We start from the raw sequence: 22,567 nt of genomic DNA, 5'->3' as shown, positions 1-22,567 counted from the left end.
TGTAGGAAAGTCAACTCTTCCTCCCCATGTTTTGTGGTTTGGGCCGAGAGAGGGGGAAGAAAGAAAAGAAATTTGGCCTTTTTGTGCTTAAGCCCATATTATGGTCCAATTAGATGATTTTTAGCCCAATTGGTCTTTGGAGAGGGTTCACGGCCCAAAATAAATCAAGGAATGATTTTTATGGCCCATTAGGGCTATTTAGATTTGTGATGGCCCAGTAAGGCCCATTGAATATAACCTAGTTTATTTTAGGCTTATAAGGCCCAAAATATTAAGTTTCATGCATATGGGTCCAATTAGGGCCCATTTAAGAGTTCTAAGTCCAAAATAGTCAAATTGGAAGTTTATTGGTCCATTAGGCCCAATAAGAAAATCCTAATCCAAAAATAAACTTAAATCGGGATTTTTAGGGTTTCCAACCTTTGTTGACTATTTGAATGCTTGTATAGGAATTTTGTTGTCATTGATTTAACACAATACATGTTCTCAAGTTTAACTACAATGTCACTCTTTGTTAAGTGTTTATAGCGTATCAGAATTCCTAGTTGTGACAACTGGTTGGCTCGCTTGCCCACAATGACTGGGAGTGCCCGGTCAGCTGAACTTGCACCACTGATGTCGTAGAAGTCCTGACACATGCCGTAGGGAGGGCACAATCCTTGCTGTTGACTCCAATGGTGAATGTGACTTCCCCAGACGGGAGTTGGTCCCTGAAAACCTCTTCGAACCGCAGGAGGTCGGACGGCTGGTGGATTGATTACTTCAGGTTCTGAGTCTGTCCCGTCAGAGCGTTCCTCTTCCTCCTCTTCCATGGGTTCCTCATCCTCTTCTGGGTCGTCTTCCACCCATCCTCCGTTGCCTTGATTGGGGTAGTAGGGGTCTCTGGGTAGATGGAATCCAACGATTGTGTCTATACGAGAATAGGGTTAAGAATTGACTATAAACTAAAGCACATACTGAAGTATCAAAGTTTAAACTTATTGCATTTACCCAATACTCCTATAGTATTCTAAATGTTATGTTTGATTCAAAAAGGTTATGCTTTTGGTAAGTTTTTAGACTTGTTGTCCACTGCAGCTACTCCCTGGCATACGTTAGTCGGCTCTCGGACAAATATAGTTGATCAAGCTATATTCATCCCAGTTCCGATTACATGTTCCAAGGCATACCTGCACTGCACAACTCATCAATAATACTTCTATATTGTTTTCAATATGATACTGACCCCGTTATGCAATGTATGCATGTATACTTTATAAAAATTTCATTTTAAAAGTATAACTCTGAATCAGAGTGTTCTTGCCCAGTTGTGTTTATAGTTGTATATGAAAAATGGTTTTGATATACTTAGTTCACTATAAACAAAGCTCTGATACCAATCTGTCACACCCCCAAACCTGAACGGCGGAAACGTTCGGGGGCGGAGGTCGTCATGTTCAGTATCATAACAATTGAATAGTAAAGAAAGTACACACCACCATAATATAAATATATTTGAAAAGTTTACATGATTGTATGTGTTACATGTTTGAATATCAAATACAATATGGTGATCCAAAATATGTTACTAACGCCAGCGCGTTAGTCTTCAAAAGTAGTTGCTACCTGGTTTAGCGTTTTCCTAAGAATACAAGTTATTTCAAAGAAAAAGTGTCAACAATAAAGTTGGTGAGTTCATAAGTAGTGTCTTGAGAAAATGTATGCCATTCGAAAATTTGTGTATGTTTTCCAGTAAATCTGATATTTTCTAACAAATGTATGAAATGAGTATGAAAGATTGTTGTATAAATTGTATGTATTTGAACCAAGAAAATCCTATAATTTCCTAAAAGTGAACTGCAGTCTCAAATGACCAAGACCGTAACCTGTAAGCAACTATGACATGCTCAAAAGAATGATGTATAGTTTTATTATAAAACAAAACTATAAGAAGATTTGTATTTCAATGTGAAAAGAATTGTATCTGTTACTTTTCCTGTGAAAACGTAATACCATAATAATTGTCTATCCAGTGAGTTTTCATAACCGTACTATCATAATTTGCCTATAGCAACGTTCTTCAGGCGTCGAAATGTTATGATACTTGTCACCCCGGGGACTGTAGCTAACAGTCAGGGTGCGGGATCATTAGTCCCGTATAGATCTATACACACTTGTCACGTTCTCCGGACGGGAGATTCTCGTTAGAAAACAGGACTTCTAGCGGTACCTTAATAGGTATAGTGAAGATGAATGACTCACAGATTCTCAATTAAGTCACGTATTAAAATGAATATGTTTGATCCTGAAATGATTACCCTTTTCCACAATATAGACAAAGGCATAATTAAGAGGTGTATGTTCTTGTACGTATAAGAATGGTATAGTGAAAATGGTTACCCTTGATATGATGCAAACGTATAAATAAAGACTATAATATTTATAAACATGTTTCATCCCGAGAGGGTAAAGTAGTGTAAGATGTTTTGCATGTTAACAGATCCATATGATAGTCATGAAAACAACATGAAATGTATAACAAAAGATTGATGTTTTCACACGGGATTAACCATGTGTTTACTTGTATTCCGCCCCTTTAAAAGTGTTTAAAAGCATTTAAAAGCATTTGAAAATGTAGTGATAGGGGTATGAACTCACTTGGTTGAAGTGGCGGTTTGAAGAAGATGAGACAAGAATCGAGCAGAACTTCGACTGGAGAAAGCTGATTTCTCGGGATTCTCGGGAATCTCGGGAGTGTAAAACTTCCTTCGGAACTTGGATATGAAAACCGAGGCTTCAGGATGGCTTCGAGGGGTTAAACGCAGAGCAAAAGAACGAGAAAGAGAAGAGTTGAGCAATTAATCTCGGAACCCTCGCACCCCTTTTATAGAGGTTGAACCGCCTCGGTACGCTGGGCGTACTCTAGGAGTACGAGGGGCGTAGTGGGTCGTCATCGCTTATGTACTTCGGACTTGATGTCTGATGGGAGGGCTGCTGGCCGACGGGACGAGGCCCTTATCGCCTGGTACGCGGGGCGTACCCTCCTTTTACGCGGGGCGTAATTTGAATTCCCAAACTTCTAAATTACGTAACTTTCGCGTACGAGCTCCGTTTTTGGCGTTCTTTATATCCACGCGTAGGTGAGACTGTACTCTACAACTAGTTTTGACTTTATCTTTAATAATATATTTTTAACAGGCCGGGACTGGAAAAGTCCGTTAAAAATCCATAACTTCTTCATCCGACATCCGTTTTCGTCTGTCTTTTTACCGTTGTATTACTATTGTCGAGATCTTCGATTCTCGTTTAGGTTGCATTGGCCAAAAGTCACTCGATCTCTATTTCGAGTTTTTAGCTGTCTACCGCTATGTCCGAAACTTCGAAAAATCATAACTTCCTCATACGCAGTCAGATTTGGGCGTTCTTTTTATGCACGTTCACGGTTTAATGATATCTACGACTTTCATTTAGATACCTAAGGCTAAAAAGTATTTTATTGAAATTTCTTGTTTTACGCTTAATAGCGTCTTACCAGAATTGTTACGGACCTTCAATTGGTCATAACTCCTTCGTTACACCTCGGATTTTAGTGTTCTTTATATTTTTGGAAACCTTATTATGATATCTATCACTTAGTATACTCAAACTGAGCTTTTTGAACATTTCAGTTTTGACGCTATTTTTATTAATTCACAAAGAGATTACAGCATTTGACTCTTAGTCATTACATTGATCGAAAAATAACGGGTTGTTACAGAGGATACTGGTTTTCGTCAGGTTTTGAATCAACATCTGAAAAGAATAACTGATATTGAGCGATTAATGTCGATTATTCAGAAAAGAAGAGCTGGTTTGTTGCATGTTGTCAAGCTTTATCAGGTGATTAGTGTTTAGATTTTAGTCTCTTTATAAATTTTTAATACTGTGATCATGCTTCATGGGCTGAGTTTTGGATGGTGTAATGAAATAAGTTGAGACACATTGAAATAACTTGAACTAAATTAGTCACATTTTAGTTTGTGTAACAATTGTGAATAATGAGTATATGTTTTACTGTTTTTCTTTATGCAGTCAAGCATCAGAGTTCCATACATCAAAAGTGCACTGGAAGGGTACAATGGTGAATTTGCATCACTGATCAAGGAAAGATACATGGAGCGCCTTAATTTTTAGACTAATGATGAACACATAAACAAGTTCATTGGTCTTGTGGAAGTTTCAGTTGATCTTGATCAACTTGAAAATGGAGAGTACATGATTTCACCTGGTTATGACTCTCAATTATCAGCCCTAAAAGACGAACAAGAATCACTAGAACAACAAATACACAATTTACATAGAAAAACAGGTGATGACCTTGATCTGGCTCTTGACAAGGGTTTAAAGCTGGATAAAGGCACACAATTTGGACATGTTTTTAAAATCACAAAAAAGGAAGAACCAAAAGTGAGAAATAAGCTTGCTGCCCAATTTGCTGTTCTTGAAACCCGAAAAGATGGTGTAAAGTTTACAAATACAAAATTAAAAAAATTAGGAGATGAATACCAAAAGATTCTAGAAGAATATAAAAGTTGTCAGAAGGAACTGGTCACCCGAGTTGTTGAAACAACAACTACTTTCTCTGAGATAGCTACACTTTACTGTATCATCTTCCTTCTGTAATGGGCAAAATGGTCATAAACTAATCCTTTTATACAGGTGTTTGAGGGTTTGGCTATGTTGCTTGCTGAGCTGGATGTCTTGCTAAGTTTTGCTGACCTGGCAGCTAGCAGCCCCACCCCTTATACCACACCAGAAATCACACCTTCGGTAACAATTTTAGAATTTCCTCTTTTTTGTTTTCTCTTTATGTGGTTGATGATAATTTTTTTAAGGATATGTTTTAATTACGATTTTTCCATTGACAGGATACAGACGATATTATATTAGAAAACAATAGACACCCTTGTGTGGAAGCTCAAGATTGGGTGACTTTTATACCAAATGATTGCAAACTTGTAAGATCTCTTGCAATTTAGAGCATATTTCTGGTTATTTAAAAAAAGTGGGACTGATTTATTATTTTTATTTTTGGAAAATACTAGGTGAGGGGAGAGAGTTGGTTTCAGATTATAACGAGCCCCAACATGGGTGGAAAATCTACATTTATACGTCAGGTAGGCATTGAGTGAATTTAGTTTTTATTATTTGGTTGGATATATATATATATATATATATATATATATATATATATATATATATATATATATATTTGAAATAATGATTTTTTGTAGTTTATTTTTACAAGGTTGGTGTGAACATTCTTATGGCACAAGTTGGATGTTTTGTTCCTTTTGATAAAGCTTATATTTCTATCCGTGACTGTATTTTTGCTCGTGTTGGTGCTGGTGACTGTCAGGTAAATTACCTTTTTTTATAAAATTAAATTTTAGTTGTTTATTATTTTATTGTTAAATAAATAGGGATCTTTATGCTCATTGGCTGTTTTTTTTAATATTATATGTAAACTGGCAGTATGGGTAATGATTTCTTTCTGGATAAAGTGTTGTAGACATAGAATCTGTTTCTTTTCGAGTCTGAATGAGACTAAATGACCATTTTACCCTTTAATTTGAAAAAACAAAGTGGTTGAAATTGAAAGGAAAAGAGAATTAAGGCAAATAGGTAAAGGATCCGATTAATGTCTGAATACATTAACATAGGTTTTTGGCTTGACATATAAAGTCATTCTGTCCAGATTAAGTCAAAAAGAAACAACTATATATAATTATCCTGATTAAGTGCTTAACCCATTAAGTAAAAAAGACACAGCCCCTGAATCTTTGAAATATTTTGTTTATTCAGTGATACACAGTTACATGGAGTTTCTACCTTTATGCAAGAAATGCTGGAAACAGCTTCAATTTTAAAAGGTGCAACTGACAAATCACTAATTATTATCGATGAATTGGGTCATGGAACTTCAACTTATGATGGATTTGGTTAGTTTCATTTCATGTTTTTTTCCTAGAGTTCTATGCATAAATTCATAAATGATTGATTCTTATTGATTGATTTATTTTATATTATATATATTAATATTAATATTAATTTCAGGTTTGGCTTTGGCTATTTGTGAGCACTTGGTTGAAATGATAAAAGCAGCCACTCTATTTGCTGATTATGTGTAACTATGTTGACTTTCAGCTCTACATTGAATAATATTTCAATTTTTAAGTCTTAAATTGACCGTGTTCTTTATTTTATGTTATGTATGCAACACAATTATAGATATTATTTCAAGATATAGAAAGATAATTGGATAGATTTGTCATGTACATAGCTAATATAGGAACAAATGAAAGAAATATGCTATAAAAATAAGATAAATCAATATATTGTTTATACATTTGTCATCCTATAAAAATAAGATAAATCAATATATTGTTTATACATTTATCAACCTGTCCACCGGACGGGTACGACACTAGTTTTACCTGTTTTTGACCAAGCAATCCTGTTTTGACCGGTTGTATTATGACTGGTTTCGGTTCAACCGATTGAATCGGTGAGTTTCAGTTTTCAAAAATATTTATAAAAATACAAACATACATGGCTTAACCAAATGTTAGATACATTAGTCAAATATTATATACAAGGAAGTTTTATATACCAAGTACTATCTAAAGCTGAAAATTAAACAAATATATTTTGAAAAAAAATATAAATGGGAGATGACACAGATAATAGTTTTTAACATATTAACATAATGGAACATACCAAAATTTTGTGTGACATTTAGTGTGAGTTTAATACCATGAACAAGAGAACTTTCAGAGAAAGAATAAGAAACTTGTCATTTGTAACTATAGTTAATTCCATATGACATTCTCTTCATCTTTTTCTAACAACCTAAATCAGAACAATCTTTACATTAACATAAATAAATATTTACCGATGTAGGTAAAAACCAGAAGCTCTAAACATGATCCTTTTGCCTGCACTGCCTTCACTCTAGACGCTATTAAGTTGTTGAAGCTAGCCTACAAGGTCAAAAAAGTTTTGCAAAAAATGTAAAGCAAAAGATATATGAAAAATTATTATATAAGGTAAATGAGTAAAAGCAACAACCAACATCTGTTAAGATTAAATCGTCAAACAAAACTATGACCAATAACAAGAAACCTTAACAAAAGTAGGCAGACAAAGATGTGAACCATAATGTTCAAATATGGTACCTGCACACGTCCCTCATCCGATCTGTAAATCTTATGAATAACAAAGAATAAAGAATTAAGAATTAGATAAGGGTTTCTGACGAGGCAGGGGACAAACAAACATCAACTGAGTAACACCAAATGATATAAAATTTAGTTACCAAAATATATCATGTACCTGGAAATCAAAGATTAACACAAATATTTGATGTGAACGGTGTTGGAAAAGCGATGTTGGAGGTGGTTGTGCTCCGGAAATAATGGCGGCGATGTTATATCTCAGCTATTTTTGTCTTCATGTTTCTCTCTCTCTGCTTCGTTTTTTTCTAGATCTGAAAGTCGGAACTGAACAAAAGAAGCCACATATTTACTCAAAGGAGAGAAGCCGTTGAATCAACAACACATTAACGAAAGACTTAGAAACTTACTAGGGTGAAACGTCATCAGCGGGAATCGCCGTCATGATGTTGAGGGTTTTGGCTAGGGTTTCTTCTGTTGGAATCGATTTTCAGGAATGGAAAGAAGACGATTATCGGAAGTCGATTTGAGAGATGAGTGCCGATTTGGGCATTGGATTTCAGAACCAAGCATGAGAGGTGACTGGTGAGTGTCGATTTGAATGGGGGGATGAAAATAAGTGGGAGGAGGAACGGGGGAAACGAAATATTTGGGAGGGAATTAACAAAAATCAGCGACCGATATTACCGAGGGAATAGCGTAGGTTTAATTCCGTCTCTAATTCCGTCAGTAGTCCCTTTCTAATCCCTTGCTAACAGGCTAAAATCTATACCTTATATCCACAAACGATTTCCATCGTAGACCCCTTGTAAATCCGTCGCTAATTAGCTAGGGATTCGTTCCATTGCTAATTCCGTCGCTAATGCCTCTTTTTCTAGTAGTGTTTGTCAAACGTAATATTCTATAAAACTTGGGATGATGTTAAGTGAAGCGCGAATGACGTCAATGGTGGGAAGCATCATATTTAACTATTAGTTGCCTTGTTTTCTTATTTCTTTAAGAAAATAGGAAAAATACTTATTTTTTAAATAAATTTTAGTTATTATTAATTAGTCATAGAACAACTTTAACGGTTTACTGAACATATTTTACGTGTTTTTGAACAACAGGTCTTTCCACCTAAACCGGATATGTATATATATGGGGGTTCCCGGTTGAACCGCTTGAACCGGTCGGTCCAGTTTTCAAAACATGCATTGACAATTCAGTCTATAGAAAACTCAAAGACGTCAACAAGTGTGGGCTCTCCAATTTTTTTTTAGTATCCTATTTTTTATATGTTGTTTCCGTAAATCATTATAAAAGTGAGGGTTTCAGTTACTATATTTTGTTAATGAATATTTAAAGTTTTCATTCGAATTACGTACATGCGCATGAGTGTGCGTTGATCAAAGACTTTCCATGCATGTGGAACTATCTCTTTCGAGAAAGAAGCATTTCATTAGAATTAATTTGAATCAATAAATAACGGGCTATTTGACAATTTCCATAAAGCCGCAAGAAATTAATTGACACTTTGAGTAATATATAAGAGGATCTTGATTCTAATCCCCTCCTTCAATTCTGCACATTGTCAAGGCAGTGGCTTTTGGTTGTGAGCATGGTGATGACGAGGACGACCATGATGGTTTGTCTTAGAGGGACCATGATGGTTTGTCTTAGAGGAACGACCTTTAATATGATCAAGTTGGAGTTTATGATTTTTGCCGGAAGGAACATTTTCAGATGCAATTCTTAGCAAATGAGACAACGTGCTCATGGCTTGAGATTGCTGAGAAATGATGTTGCTTGTTGATGGATTTTCTGACAAGGTTATTTCATATCCATCGCAGTAAGAACCCATTCCATCCGCCATAAGCTGCCACACTAAACCACCACCAACAGTTCCTCCAGTTCTGGCCATCATATAAATGTTTCTATAAACAGCATTCAAGTACGAGTCCCTTTTGTTAATGTTATATTCTGGATCTTTGCTAGACTTCCCAAATTCAGCAATCACAAGTGGTTTCTTAAGGATAGTTTTTGAATCCTGGTAATGACTCCACATCCATCTTTGCATAAATGCCATTTGTGACTCTTCATTTTGTCCAGACAACCTGTAGCATAACCAAAATATGAATAGTTACCTGAAATACCCTCTTTTAGTTGCATATATGGCTTTTTTCTATTTATAGATCATGAATGCTCTTGTTTAATGTTATTGAAAATATTACCATTGATCAGGATATGCATGTATGGTGGCAAAATCGATTCCCCTAACAAGATTATTGCTGATGAAATCAGTTCCAACTTGGTAACCGGGGTTTATCTGCTTTCGTTCAGGCATTGTGTCACCATAAAACCCTTCCATGCCAACCTCCAATAGATGGTGTCTATCCAATGATTTGACGAACGAAGCCATTTCTTGAACCCAAACCTGCAACGAAATGTATGTCGTGGTCAGAATTTATATATAAATTACAATTCCTTATAACATATATTAATGTTTAAAGATTCTTGTAATTTATATCTTTACATGCAGTCACTTACATTAACTGTTCTTCCAGAGTAATCAGCCTGGCAGCGGGGCTCGTTTATGAGTTCCCATGCCATGATTGTGGTGTCGTCACGATATGCGACCCTGGTGATAGTATTCACCCTTGTTATAACTCTCTGCATGCAGTCATCGTTATGCATATAAGTTGGGTATGAAAACACAAGTTAGGTCGATATATAAAAAATAAAACATTATTGATGTTGATTCTTCAACTTTTTCTCAACAATTGATGCTGTTGAAGGCTTACTTGGACATGGTTCTTATAATACCCTTTTACTATTGGGTTGGTATAGAAATCGTCGTCACTGTTGATCTGAATGCCAGAACTTCTTGCCCAGTTTACGTATTGTTGTCTCCCTCCAAAGTCTTTGTAATTGTTAACAAAACTTAATATTAACCGAAGACCATATTTTCTTGCTTCTGCCACGACGAAATCTAGTCCCTGCGCTCAAACCAAACCCACGTTTAATGTAAGAACACCATATATACAATATGAAGGAAAGCATGATCAAAACTAGCTAAGAAACGTGTTTGTTGATACCTGAAAAACACGTTCGTCGTACGCTCCTGGTGAAATCTGGAGAGCTTTGTCGCCACCATCAGCAAAAGCCCATGTTCGGCATACAGAAAGACCTGCATTTGCAGCATCTTGTAGGACTTGAGTAACTTTCATCCTCTCGCTTGGATCAGTGGCTACATTCATCATCCAATACGCATTAAAACCATTAAATAGAAAAGGGGACCCATTGAGAACAAAGTTAGGTCCTTTGGTTCGAACAAAGCCGCTTCCTTTACCCCTGTGAACCCTAGCTTCACAAACAGAGACAAGAAGTGCCATGTATAGAACCACAAGAGCGCTCCATGAAAGATGGGAATTTCTAATGAATGAAGCCATTGTTGGTCGAAGGTCTGAATGCATAAGCTGTTGGGAAACGATGCCATATATAATGGGTCGTAGGTAAAGAAGTTTGCTAAATATAGAAATCGAAAAAATATTTGATGAAAGGCAAGAGAGCAGGAATTGAGCCTCGTTTTCGTGTGTTACAAGATGGGCATTACGGCGGTTATAATATTAATATTAATAAGAAAATGACTTATGGGACAAGCAAGTAACGAACCATTGTTGTATCGTATATATGGATGTATAGATGTGGATTTGTTAACCAATTCTGGTATATATCGTTCTTTTCAGTTTTATTTGATATATAACGGTTAAGGAAAGTAAATTACCACATTCTAAAAGTAAAAAAAAGTTATTTTGTACAGATATGCTTGATTCTTTCGGTACAATTATGAGTTTCCAATATCTTACAATAGAAAATATATACGTTATAACAAATGACAGAAACGTAAAAACTATGGTTAGAAGGATTGATAGTCTGTTAGTTGGTTGAAATGGTGAAAGAACGTCAGTTGAAGAAAAGCATGCAACATGGATACTCCCTTTTTCTTTATATTTTTGAATACCAAAAATAGTAAATGCAAACATGTAGGATTTCCATTTGTGGAGTTTTCCAATTGACATGGGTGACGTCTTGAACCAAAATTTGCATGTTAGGTTGGTGTCGTCATTTAAAAGGTATTCTTTTTTAATTACTTATGAAGTGCCTTAAGTTCGAATCCAAATCTACTTAACTAGATGAACCCTCGACTTAGATCTTAGTAAATCGCCATATTGAGCCTCTCGCCCCCTTCTGTTCGATCAAACACCGTCTAATAAGGAGAGTAGAGATAGTTACTTTTATACCTAAGGTATTTTGACAACTAAATCACATATCTGATTAAGAATCCTTTCATTTAAGCCACATGTTGACCTAGAAGCTTAACTAACACCATTTCCGTAAACTTCTAATTGTTTAGTCCTTATATCATGTTAAGACCAATTAACACAAATTTAGTTATTGTGACATTTTTAAGTCCCTCGTTACCTTCTTCACCACTTATGGTCAAATATATCATCCAAAGTCATAATCTTCTTAATTTACTAACTATTTAAAAAACTCAATTTTAACCTTATTTTTTTAAATTATTTTAATAATAATTTTCTGAAATTTTTCAAAAATAAAGGGTGTTGTAGTTACCTCCCACTTAGGATGATCTCGTCATCGGAATCATTGGAGTCCATGAATAACTGTAGGCAACGTTTCTTCATTTTTCTTTTATTTCTCATGTGAGATTTGGTCCCGTAGAATGATTCCACTTCTTCACAATGATCATGTTTGTCATCTTTTTGCTTAGCTTCTTAACCTTTCAATCTACAATCTTCTCGGTCGTGTTCTTCTACAAGCCTTTGTTCTCATCTATAATAACTTCTGCCAATGAAAAAAAATAAACCTTGACGCCAAGCCACTTGAGTAAATAGCATACATGAAGTACATTATGGATCTCATTTAGTTTGTATGGCAACTCTAAATAAATAATCTTGTTCTCCGATCCTTTCAAAAACATTCAATGGTCAAATACATCCCAGGTTCAACTTTCCTCTCATCCCAAAACTAATCACTCCTCTCTAAAATGACATCTTTCGAAACACTTGATCACCTACTTTAAATGTCATCGGACGATTCTTCAAATTTTCATAATTCATTTAACGGTTTTGGGCCCTCAATACTATTTCTTTGATAACCTCAACTTTCTCTTTTACCAAATGAATTAGGCTCAGCCTCATAAACACCTTTTCTCTGGTTTACACAAACAATGTGGTTGTGACAACAAAAAATTTTAAGTATTTGTATATACTTTGTAGAGGTTGTGGATCTAACTTTAAAGTAGATATTGAAGTACATTGATATTCAGAGAACGAAAACTTACTTAAGTTTAATATTGTTGGTGTTTTGTTCAAGCTTGGATATCAAAAAGGGAAATCTCGAGAAAAATCTCGATATTTACGGAAAAGTTACACTTTAGTCCCAAGATTTTTCTTTTAAACGAAAAAATCCTGAAAACCGGCAAAAATTTACACTTTGACCCTTTTTGACCGGTTGAAACCGGTATCAAATTAATTTTGGACTATTTCGTAAACTAACCCAAAATATTGAGACTTTTCTATAAACAAAAATATTAAGACTTTTCTGTAAACAAAAATATTATGACTTTTCTGCAAACAAAACTCTTATTATTATTATTATTATTATTATTATTAAAAATATAAATAAGAATACTATTTTTTGAACTTGTATTATTAATATTGTTAATAAAACATATAAATGCATTTAAATGAAAACATAATGACATTGTTTAAGGGAGAAGGTGGAGGAGGTGGAGGAGATTGTGATACTTTTAGCATTGAAATCATGAACTTCTGCTTGTATATTTTTACTTTGTATATGGTCATTTCTCATTTGTTATTAGTGTTTTCAATTCAGAATATTAATACTTAATAATTTAAAAGAAATTGCATACTTATACAATTGTTTATAAATAGTTTAAGGTAGAAGGATTTCTCACTTTGTATATAAAATTGTTTAAGGTAGAAAAATTACTTTCCAAATCCAACAGATCCACTACAAACATCTACATAGGTAGCCCATATCAAAATTCAAAAGTGTTAATTACAATATCTTGTTTAATAAAAGTAATAGGAATAATTCAAAAGTATTAATCAAAATTCAAAAGTATTAATCCAAAAAACATGTCCTATTACTTTTTATTAAACAAGATGTTGTAATTAATACTTTTGAATTTTGATATGGGCTACCTATCTATGTAGATGTTTGTAGTGGATCTGTTGGATTTGGAAAGTAATCATTCTACCTTAAACAATTTTATATACAAAGTGAGAAATCCTTCTACCTTAAACTATTTATAAAGAATTTTACAAATATGCAACTTCTTTTAAATTGTTAAGTATTAATATTCTTAATTGAAAACACTAAAAACAAATGTGAAATGACCATATACAAAGTAAAAATATACAAGCAGAAATTCATGATTTCAATACTAAAAGCATCACCATCTCCTCCACCTCCACCCTTAAACAATGTCATTATTTTTTCATTTAAATGCGTTTATTTGTTTTATTAACAATATTAATAATACAAGTTCACAAAATAGTATTCTTATTTATATTTTTAATAATAATAACAACAACAACAACAACAACAACAACAACAACAACAACAACAACAACAACAGCAGCAACAGCAACAATAATAATAAGGTTATGTCTGCAGAAAAGTCCTAATATTTTTGTTTACAGAAAAGTCATAATATTTTTGTTTATAGAAAAGTCCCAATATTTTGAGTTAGTTTACGAAATAGTCCCAAATTAATTTGGTACCGGTTTCAACCGGTCAAAAATTGTCAAACTGTAAATTTTTGTCGGTTTTCATGACTTTTGTGTTCAAAAAAAAATATTGGGACTAAAGTATAACTTTTCCGTAAATATTGGGATTTTTCTGACAATTTCCCTAACAAAAATCATAAAATCAAGAGATTTTGCAGCGGACACTACTACAAAAAAAAAATTTATAGGACCCGGTTATATTCGTTAAATAACCCGGTTTTGAACCGAGACTTATTGTCGGCGAGTCCTATGTGAAAAAGGCAATAAAACCCGGTTTCAAAACCGGGTTCTATTAGTATTAAAAGGGCGTGCTTTATTTTAACAAACGGGACATATAACTATATCAGAGAGCACAAAACCAGGCCACACAAGGAGATTTGGACACGGTTCTACTAAACAAAACTGGGTCATATAAAGAGATAAGACCCGGCTCAGATACTCAAAACCGAGTCACATAACAATCACTTATGCACCTCTTCCGTTCTAATAACCGGGTCATTTAAGAAAGCTCATTTTTTTTATAATAGTTTTTTATGAAAATAATTAACAAACCGTACATCCAAAATTACATTATGTTAAAATTAGCCACCAATACAACTGAAACTTACATCCAAAACACATATTCAATACAAAAAAATATGTTATGATAAAGAAGGTATGTTAATGTAGACATGTTAAATAACCAACCATTAGTCATTGATATAAACTGATATAAACGTCTTTGTGTGTCACAAAAAAACTCTTTGATTTGGTCATGTCTTACTACATAAAACTTACAAAAAAAAATCAAAAAAGAAATTGTTATCGCATCGAAGTAGGATTGTCCCATAATCAAGAGTAGTTACTATCCTCCATTCTTATTGAAAAACAAACATAACAAAGAATCAATTTTTTTGTCTAATATTTCAAAACACGGTTAATTTTAACAAACAATAATTAAACTAAAAGGAGGATGCTATAAAGATTAACAACTAACCTTAACCCTATATGCACTTTTAAAGAACATCATTCATATAGTTATTCAAAAATTCTCTAGCCCATGTAGCAACAATCGTAACCAACACCTTTTCTTCTAAGGGAGCTTTTTCATTCCAAATGGAACCAAACTATATGAAATATTAAATTAAAACTAATGAATAACGTAACAGATAGTTTCTTGATACAGACATAATGAATATATATATATATATATATATATATATATATATATATATATATATATATATATATATATTATACCTTAATATACATATTTGGTCAAAGGCTGAATTTTAAGAGGTACAAGCTATTACTACATCATGCATAATGACTTTATGCTGTGAAATCTAATCTGATCAACATCAACTAAATCTCCTTATCGACTTTGACCCAGTCCTTTAATCTTTGATGAAGCCTTCTTGAAGCCCGAGATCGTGGCAAAAATCTTTCAATTCTGGCAATCCCTCCTCTTATATAAGGCACTCTTCTCCTTCTCTGATATCATTTGTCGTTTCTTCCTTCTCTCATTCAGAAAACCCTAACACCACTCACCACCACCGTTTACCCCTGCCACCACAGAACCACCAACACAATAATGGACCCCCTGCTACTCTATCTCGACTAAACTGAGGTAAAACACCCGATTACTCTTTCTATCTCTCTTTATCTGTGTATATTTTCATTAACAGGACCAAACCTATTTGATTTCAGATTTCACGGATCGAGTACACCAACATCACGATGTCAGAACTGGAAGGTTTTATGTCAATTTTCGTGTCTCTTATGTACATAGATCTTATGTTCTTTCACTGATAACATCAAGCAGGTGAAAATATGTTGGTTTTTACTTTCCTTTCTTCATTTTGACACACTTCTGAAAAGATAAGAAATTAGGAAATCCACGGTAAGACCTGAATGCTTCGTTCCTCTCTTCTTCACCCATTCTTTTCGATTTATTGTTTGATTTTTAATCCCTAATATCTCTTTTACATAATCACAGTTTCAAGATTTATCAGCTAAATGGAAAGTGATTTTATGTGTCCGTTAATAGCCATCTTCATATTCTGATATTGACATGCTTTTTCTCTCTTTACACGAAATCGTAAAAAATAGGTAGCCAACATCGAGGTATGTGTGAAATCGCCATTTTCATGGCCAGAAAAGACCGATTTTGTTTATGCTTGTTTAAAAATCAGAGTAACATTTTAAATAAAAGTGTTGCGGAATTTGTCCCAAAACAAAATATGATAAAGATTTATCAAAAGCATTTCCAAAGAAATGTATTTCATTAAAAGACTCGGTATGTCATGCTCGATACAGAACAAAATCATAAACAGTACAACATAAGCCTTACTACATTATTTCGTATTTTACAGGCCTATAATCCCTAATCTCTCATCCAAACATCTATGTTCATGCGCCACTACCTGTAATACAAGAAACTGAGTAGGTCAGGCTTGCGAGCCTGGTGAGCACATAGGGTTTTCAACCCACAATAAATAAGTTTATCAACTTTATCAAACCAAACAAACCCGATTACTCGTTCCCGTTATCCTCACTTTACGTCCCTAAAACATCTAACACAAGGGACCTAGTCTAAGGACTTTCATCGGGGTGACAACACATGCTTCGGGGGTTCCTCAGCAATTAATGTCAAATAAGGCAACCATGTGGGGGATGGAGTACTGTTGGTAAACACACAGTTCAAATAAACACCTACAGGTTGCGAGCCTGCTAGCGTTCCACTGGACTGTCTAGAATAGTCTATGGTCGTCATCTATACTCCGCTAGATGACTGGATCATCAATAACATCTATAACGAGGCCTCTCATTATTTTATTTTGTCACACAGCAACTATTACATCTACCCATGTTTTACCCAACACATTTTGTAGATATAAAATAAGTATACAGTTTAAATCATTTAAAACGTGTATAAAATCGTTCATCCAGCATAGATAGCAAGTATACAGATAATATGCACACGTAGCACGTAATTTATATAAAATACTTCATATCTATGTGTAAGATGAAAGTAACTATGCACTCACCTGAAAGGTGGTGACTCTTCACTTGAACAGCGCTTCGTTATCTCAAAATAATTTTCCCTCGACAAAACCTAGTATCAATACCACTAGGGTTTAGTCTAACGTTAATCGCGACTAATTAATAGTCTAGCTATTATTATTATTATATAAGCGTTAAACAACACTCTATATAGCTCATAATAATAGCCCAAATAATTATTTTAAGGACCTAATAACATTACTATAATTATTTAAAAGCTATATTAAAATTTTCATAGGCGTAGCTCACTTACAGCGAACCGAAAGACCCTTTTTTTCTCGGGACTCCGGGAGCCTCGGGGCTTCCTTTGGGTGCTAGGGGTTTTTCCTAGGGTTTAGGGGTGGTTTGGGATCTTAGAGAGAGAAAGAAATTAGAGAGAGAAAGAGAATTGGTGTGATTTCCTCGGCAGCCTTCGCAGCCTATTTATAGGCGCTGGACTTCGGACCTACGCTGCGCGTTCAGCAAGTTACGCGGGGCGTAACTTCGGATAGGGTACAGGTGGCGAGGCTTCGGTGGGGCTACGTGGCCATCTCTCGGACCGCACAAGATCAAGTACGCCGAGCGTACCCAATTTCGGATGCGGGGCGTAGCGAAGGGGCAACGTGTCCTTTATCCGAAGCGAGACCGTGGGGAGCAAGCAACGGCTAGGATCTTGCCACGTCATCACAGTTTCGCAAATTGCACACTTAACTTCTAAAAATCATAACTTTCGCATACGAGCTCAGTTTTCGACGTTCTTTATATCCACGCGTAGGCGGGAACGTACTCTACAACTTTCGTTTAGACTCCGTCGGCTAATTTTGACTTTATTTTAAAAGTTATATTTTTAACAGGCTGAGACAGGATTGGTCTATTAAAAATTCATAACTTCTTCATCCGACGTCCGTTTTCGTCCGTCTTTTTATCGTTACGCTACTATTAATGAGATCTTCGATTCTCGTTTAGGTTGTGTCGGCTAAAAACCGCTCGATCTAATATTCGAACTTCGGGCTGTACACTGTCAAGCCGAAACTTCGAAAAATCATAATTTCCTCATACGAAGTCAGATTTGGGTGTTCTTTTTATGGACGCTCTCGGTTTAACATATTCTACAACTTTCGTTTAGATTGCTAAGGCTAAAAGTCGCTCTACCGTAAATTCACTATTTACGCTTCCCGGTATTGTGCCGGTTCCATCGCAAAACTTCGATGGGTCATAACTTCTTCGTTATAACTCGGATTTCGGTGTTCATTATATCTCCGGAATCCTTGTTTCGAACACTATAACTTTATGTAAAGATATCGGGTTTATCTCACACTTTAATTTTGACGCTTATTTTTATTCTTTATTAATTATACATTTATAAATAAATAATAAGCATATAAATTCACATAATTCACATAATACTCAAATATTTCATCTTTATTACTTCAAAAGAGTTACAATAGTTGACCTAGACTATTACATCATCTAAAATGCTTAGCCCTGAAACACGGGCGTTACAATTATCTCTCTCTTAGGATGATTCCGTCCCGGAATCATGCATCAGCAAACAGATGCGGATAGCGACTCATCATGTCACTCTTTGTTTCCCAAGTGAGATTCGGCCCATTCTAATGTTTCCAACGGACTAGCACTAAGTCGACCATCTTGCGTCGTAACTTCGTTGTCTTACGGTCAACAATTGCCTCGGGCTCTTCAATCAGCCTCTTGTTCTCATCCATTCTTAATTCTGAGATTGGAATTATGTCGGGAACTTCTCCCGTGAATTTCCTCAGATAACACACATGGAAAGTGTTATGAATACCATCTAGTTCTTCAGGCAATTCGAGCTTGTAAGCTTGGTTCCCAATCTTCTGAAGAACTTTGAACGGTCCAATAAACCTTAGACTCAACTGTCCTCGTTTTACGAATCTTATAAGTCCCTTCCACGGTGAGACTTTAAGCAAAACCGAATCCCCAACTTCGAAGGTCATCGATCGTCTTTTCTTGTCAGCGTAGCTCTTCTGACGATCCTGAGCTGCTAACATCCTTTCCCTGATCACCTTCAACTTCTCAGCAGTCTCATGGACTATCTCGGGGCCCATATACTGCTTTTCTCCGGCCTCAAGCCAACAAGACGGCGTACGACACTTTTGTCCTTACAAAGCTTGATAGGGTGCCATCTTGATGCTCGAGTGGAAACTGTTGTTGTAGGAAAATTCTACCAAAGGTAAGTGCTCATCCTAGTTCCCTTGGAACTCCAGGGTACATGCTCTCAGCGTATCTTCCAATGTTTGAATCGTTCTTTTGCTCTGACCATCAGTCTGCGGATGGTAAATTGTACTCAGACACAACTTCGTACCCAATTCCTCTTGTAGACTCCTCCAAAACCTCGACGTGAAACGACTATCACGATCAGATACAATCGTTAGAGGAACACCGTGAAGTCTTACTATCTCCTTCGCGTAAGCATTTGCAAGCTTATCCATAGACCACCTTTCGTTGTTAGCTATGAAGTGTGCACTCTTTGTGAAACGATCCACGACTACCCAAATCATGTCGTGACCGCTCTTCGTCCTGGGCAGTTTAGTCACAAAATCCATGGTGATGCCTTCCCATTTACCCATGGGTACAGGTAAGGGTTCTAAACTCCCGTATGGTTTCTGATGTTGTGCCTTGACTCTTGCACAAGTTACACACTCGGCCACATACTTTGCAACATCGAGCTTCATCGTCGGCCACCAGTAGTAGGGTTTTAGGTCCCTATACATTTTTGTGCTGCCGGGATGAATTGAGCGATTAATGTCGATTATTCAGAAAAGAAGAGCTGGTTTGTTGCATGTTGTCAAGCTTTATCAGGTGATTAGTGTTTAGATTTTAGTCTCTTTATAAATTTTTAATACTGTGATCATGCTTCATGGGCTGAGTTTTGGATGGTGTAATGAAATAAGTTGAGACACATTGAAATAACTTGAACTAAATTAGTCACATTTTAGTTTGTGTAACAATTGTGAATAATGAGTATATGTTTTACTGTTTTTCTTTATGCAGTCAAGCATCAGAGTTCCATACATCAAAAGTGCACTGGAAGGGTACAATGGTGAATTTGCATCACTGATCAAGGAAAGATACATGGAGCGCCTTAATTTTTAGACTAATGATGAACACATAAACAAGTTCATTGGTCTTGTGGAAGTTTCAGTTGATCTTGATCAACTTGAAAATGGAGAGTACATGATTTCACCTGGTTATGACTCTCAATTATCAGCCCTAAAAGACGAACAAGAATCACTAGAACAACAAATACACAATTTACATAGAAAAACAGGTGATGACCTTGATCTGGCTCTTGACAAGGGTTTAAAGCTGGATAAAGGCACACAATTTGGACATATTTTTAAAATCACAAAAAAGGAAGAACCAAAAGTGAGAAATAAGCTTGCTGCCCAATTTGCTGTTCTTGAAACCCGAAAAGATGGTGTAAAGTTTACAAATACAAAATTAAAAAAATTAGGAGATGAATACCAAAAGATTCTAGAAGAATATAAAAGTTGTCAGAAGGAACTGGTCACCCGAGTTGTTGAAACAACAACTACTTTCTCTGAGATAGCTACACTTTACTGTATCATCTTCCTTCTGTAATGGGCAAAATGGTCATAAACTAATCCTTTTATACAGGTGTTTGAGGGTTTGGCTATGTTGCTTGCTGAGCTGGATGTCTTGCTAAGTTTTGCTGACCTGGCAGCTAGCAGCCCCACCCCTTATACCACACCAGAAATCACACCTTCGGTAACAATTTTAGAATTTCCTCTTTTTTGTTTTCTCTTTATGTGGTTGATGATAATTTTTTTAAGGATATGTTTTAATTACGATTTTTCCATTGACAGGATACAGACGATATTATATTAGAAAACAATAGACACCCTTGTGTGGAAGCTCAAGATTGGGTGACTTTTATACCAAATGATTGCAAACTTGTAAGATCTCTTGCAATTTAGAGCATATTTCTGGTTATTTAAAAAAAGTGGGACTGATTTATTATTTTTATTTTTGGAAAATACTAGGTGAGGGGAGAGAGTTGGTTTCAGATTATAACGAGCCCCAACATGGGTGGAAAATCTACATTTATACGTCAGGTAGGCATTGAGTGAATTTAGTTTTTATTATTTGGTTGGATATATATATATATATATATATATATATATATATATATATATATATATATTTGAAATAATGATTTTTTGTAGTTTATTTTTACAAGGTTGGTGTGAACATTCTTATGGCACAAGTTGGATGTTTTGTTCCTTTTGATAAAGCTTATATTTCTATCCGTGACTGTATTTTTGCTCGTGTTGGTGCTGGTGACTGTCAGGTAAATTACCTTTTTTTATAAAATTAAATTTTAGTTGTTTATTATTTTATTGTTAAATAAATAGGGATCTTTATGCTCATTGGCTGTTTTTTTTAATATTATATGTAAACTGGCAGTATGGGTAATGATTTCTTTCTGGATAAAGTGTTGTAGACATAGAATCTGTTTCTTTTCGAGTCTGAATGAGACTAAATGACCATTTTACCCTTTAATTTGAAAAAACAAAGTGGTTGAAATTGAAAGGAAAAGAGAATTAAGGCAAATAGGTAAAGGATCCGATTAATGTCTGAATACATTAACATAGGTTTTTGGCTTGACATATAAAGTCATTCTGTCCAGATTAAGTCAAAAAGAAACAACTATATATAATTATCCTGATTAAGTGCTTAACCCATTAAGTAAAAAAGACACAGCCCCTGAATCTTTGAAATATTTTGTTTATTCAGTGATACACAGTTACATGGAGTTTCTACCTTTATGCAAGAAATGCTGGAAACAGCTTCAATTTTAAAAGGTGCAACTGACAAATCACTAATTATTATCGATGAATTGGGTCATGGAACTTCAACTTATGATGGATTTGGTTAGTTTCATTTCATGTTTTTTTCCTAGAGTTCTATGCATAAATTCATAAATGATTGATTCTTATTGATTGATTTATTTTATATTATATATATTAATATTAATATTAATTTCAGGTTTGGCTTTGGCTATTTGTGAGCACTTGGTTGAAATGATAAAAGCAGCCACTCTATTTGCTGATTATGTGTAACTATGTTGACTTTCAGCTCTACATTGAATAATATTTCAATTTTTAAGTCTTAAATTGACCGTGTTCTTTATTTTATGTTATGTATGCAACACAATTATAGATATTATTTCAAGATATAGAAAGATAATTGGATAGATTTGTCATGTACATAGCTAATATAGGAACAAATGAAAGAAATATGCTATAAAAATAAGATAAATCAATATATTGTTTATACATTTGTCATCCTATAAAAATAAGATAAATCAATATATTGTTTATACATTTATCAACCTGTCCACCGGACGGGTACGACACTAGTTTTACCTGTTTTTGACCAAGCAATCCTGTTTTGACCGGTTGTATTATGACTGGTTTCGGTTCAACCGATTGAATCGGTGAGTTTCAGTTTTCAAAAATATTT

At 34.8% G+C, this 22,567-nt stretch overlaps 1 protein-coding gene and 2 pseudogenes across 1 annotated transcript; 2 read left to right on the top strand and 1 right to left on the bottom strand.

Annotated features, from left to right (window-relative positions):
- The first annotated feature begins 2,268 nt into the window (after nucleotides 1–2,268).
- Nucleotides 2,269–6,149, top strand: LOC145106175 (DNA mismatch repair protein MSH2-like; annotated as a pseudogene).
- A 2,517-nt stretch (nucleotides 6,150–8,666) lies between these two features.
- On the bottom strand, nucleotides 8,667–10,648 carry LOC145108585 (mannan endo-1,4-beta-mannosidase 5-like). Its single transcript, XM_079045618.1, has 5 exons — nucleotides 10,271–10,648; nucleotides 9,977–10,171; nucleotides 9,723–9,845; nucleotides 9,407–9,609; nucleotides 8,667–9,289 (listed from the first exon to the last, which is right to left on the bottom strand). Exons 1-5 carry the CDS (start codon nucleotides 10,646–10,648, stop codon nucleotides 8,767–8,769), a joined length of 1,422 nt encoding a protein of 473 aa, XP_078901744.1. The 3' UTR covers nucleotides 8,667–8,766.
- A 177-nt stretch (nucleotides 10,649–10,825) lies between these two features.
- Nucleotides 10,826–22,164, top strand: LOC145106174 (DNA mismatch repair protein MSH2-like; annotated as a pseudogene).
- The last annotated feature ends 403 nt before the right edge of the window (nucleotides 22,165–22,567 follow it).

This window comes from Lactuca virosa, chromosome 4, assembly GCF_052849685.1.
Source record: "Lactuca virosa cultivar CGN04683 chromosome 4, Lactuca_virosa_CGN04683_v6, whole genome shotgun sequence".
Classification (NCBI taxonomy): Eukaryota; Viridiplantae; Streptophyta; class Magnoliopsida; order Asterales; family Asteraceae; genus Lactuca; species Lactuca virosa.
Note: the sequence above shows the minus strand (reverse complement) of the source record. Positions and strands in the feature narration are given on the sequence as shown.

Coding starts and splice junctions, on each gene's coding strand:
- LOC145108585 (XM_079045618.1), bottom strand. CDS start 10,648: ATGCATTCAGACCTTCGACCAACAATGGCTTCATTCATTAGAAATTCC. Junction 10,172..10,270: donor ACGACGAACGTGTTTTTCAG/GTATCAACAAAC, acceptor GTTTGAGCGCAG/GGACTAGATTTCGTCGTGGC. Junction 9,846..9,976: donor ATTATAAGAACCATGTCCAA/GTAAGCCTTCAA, acceptor GACTGCATGCAG/AGAGTTATAACAAGGGTGAA.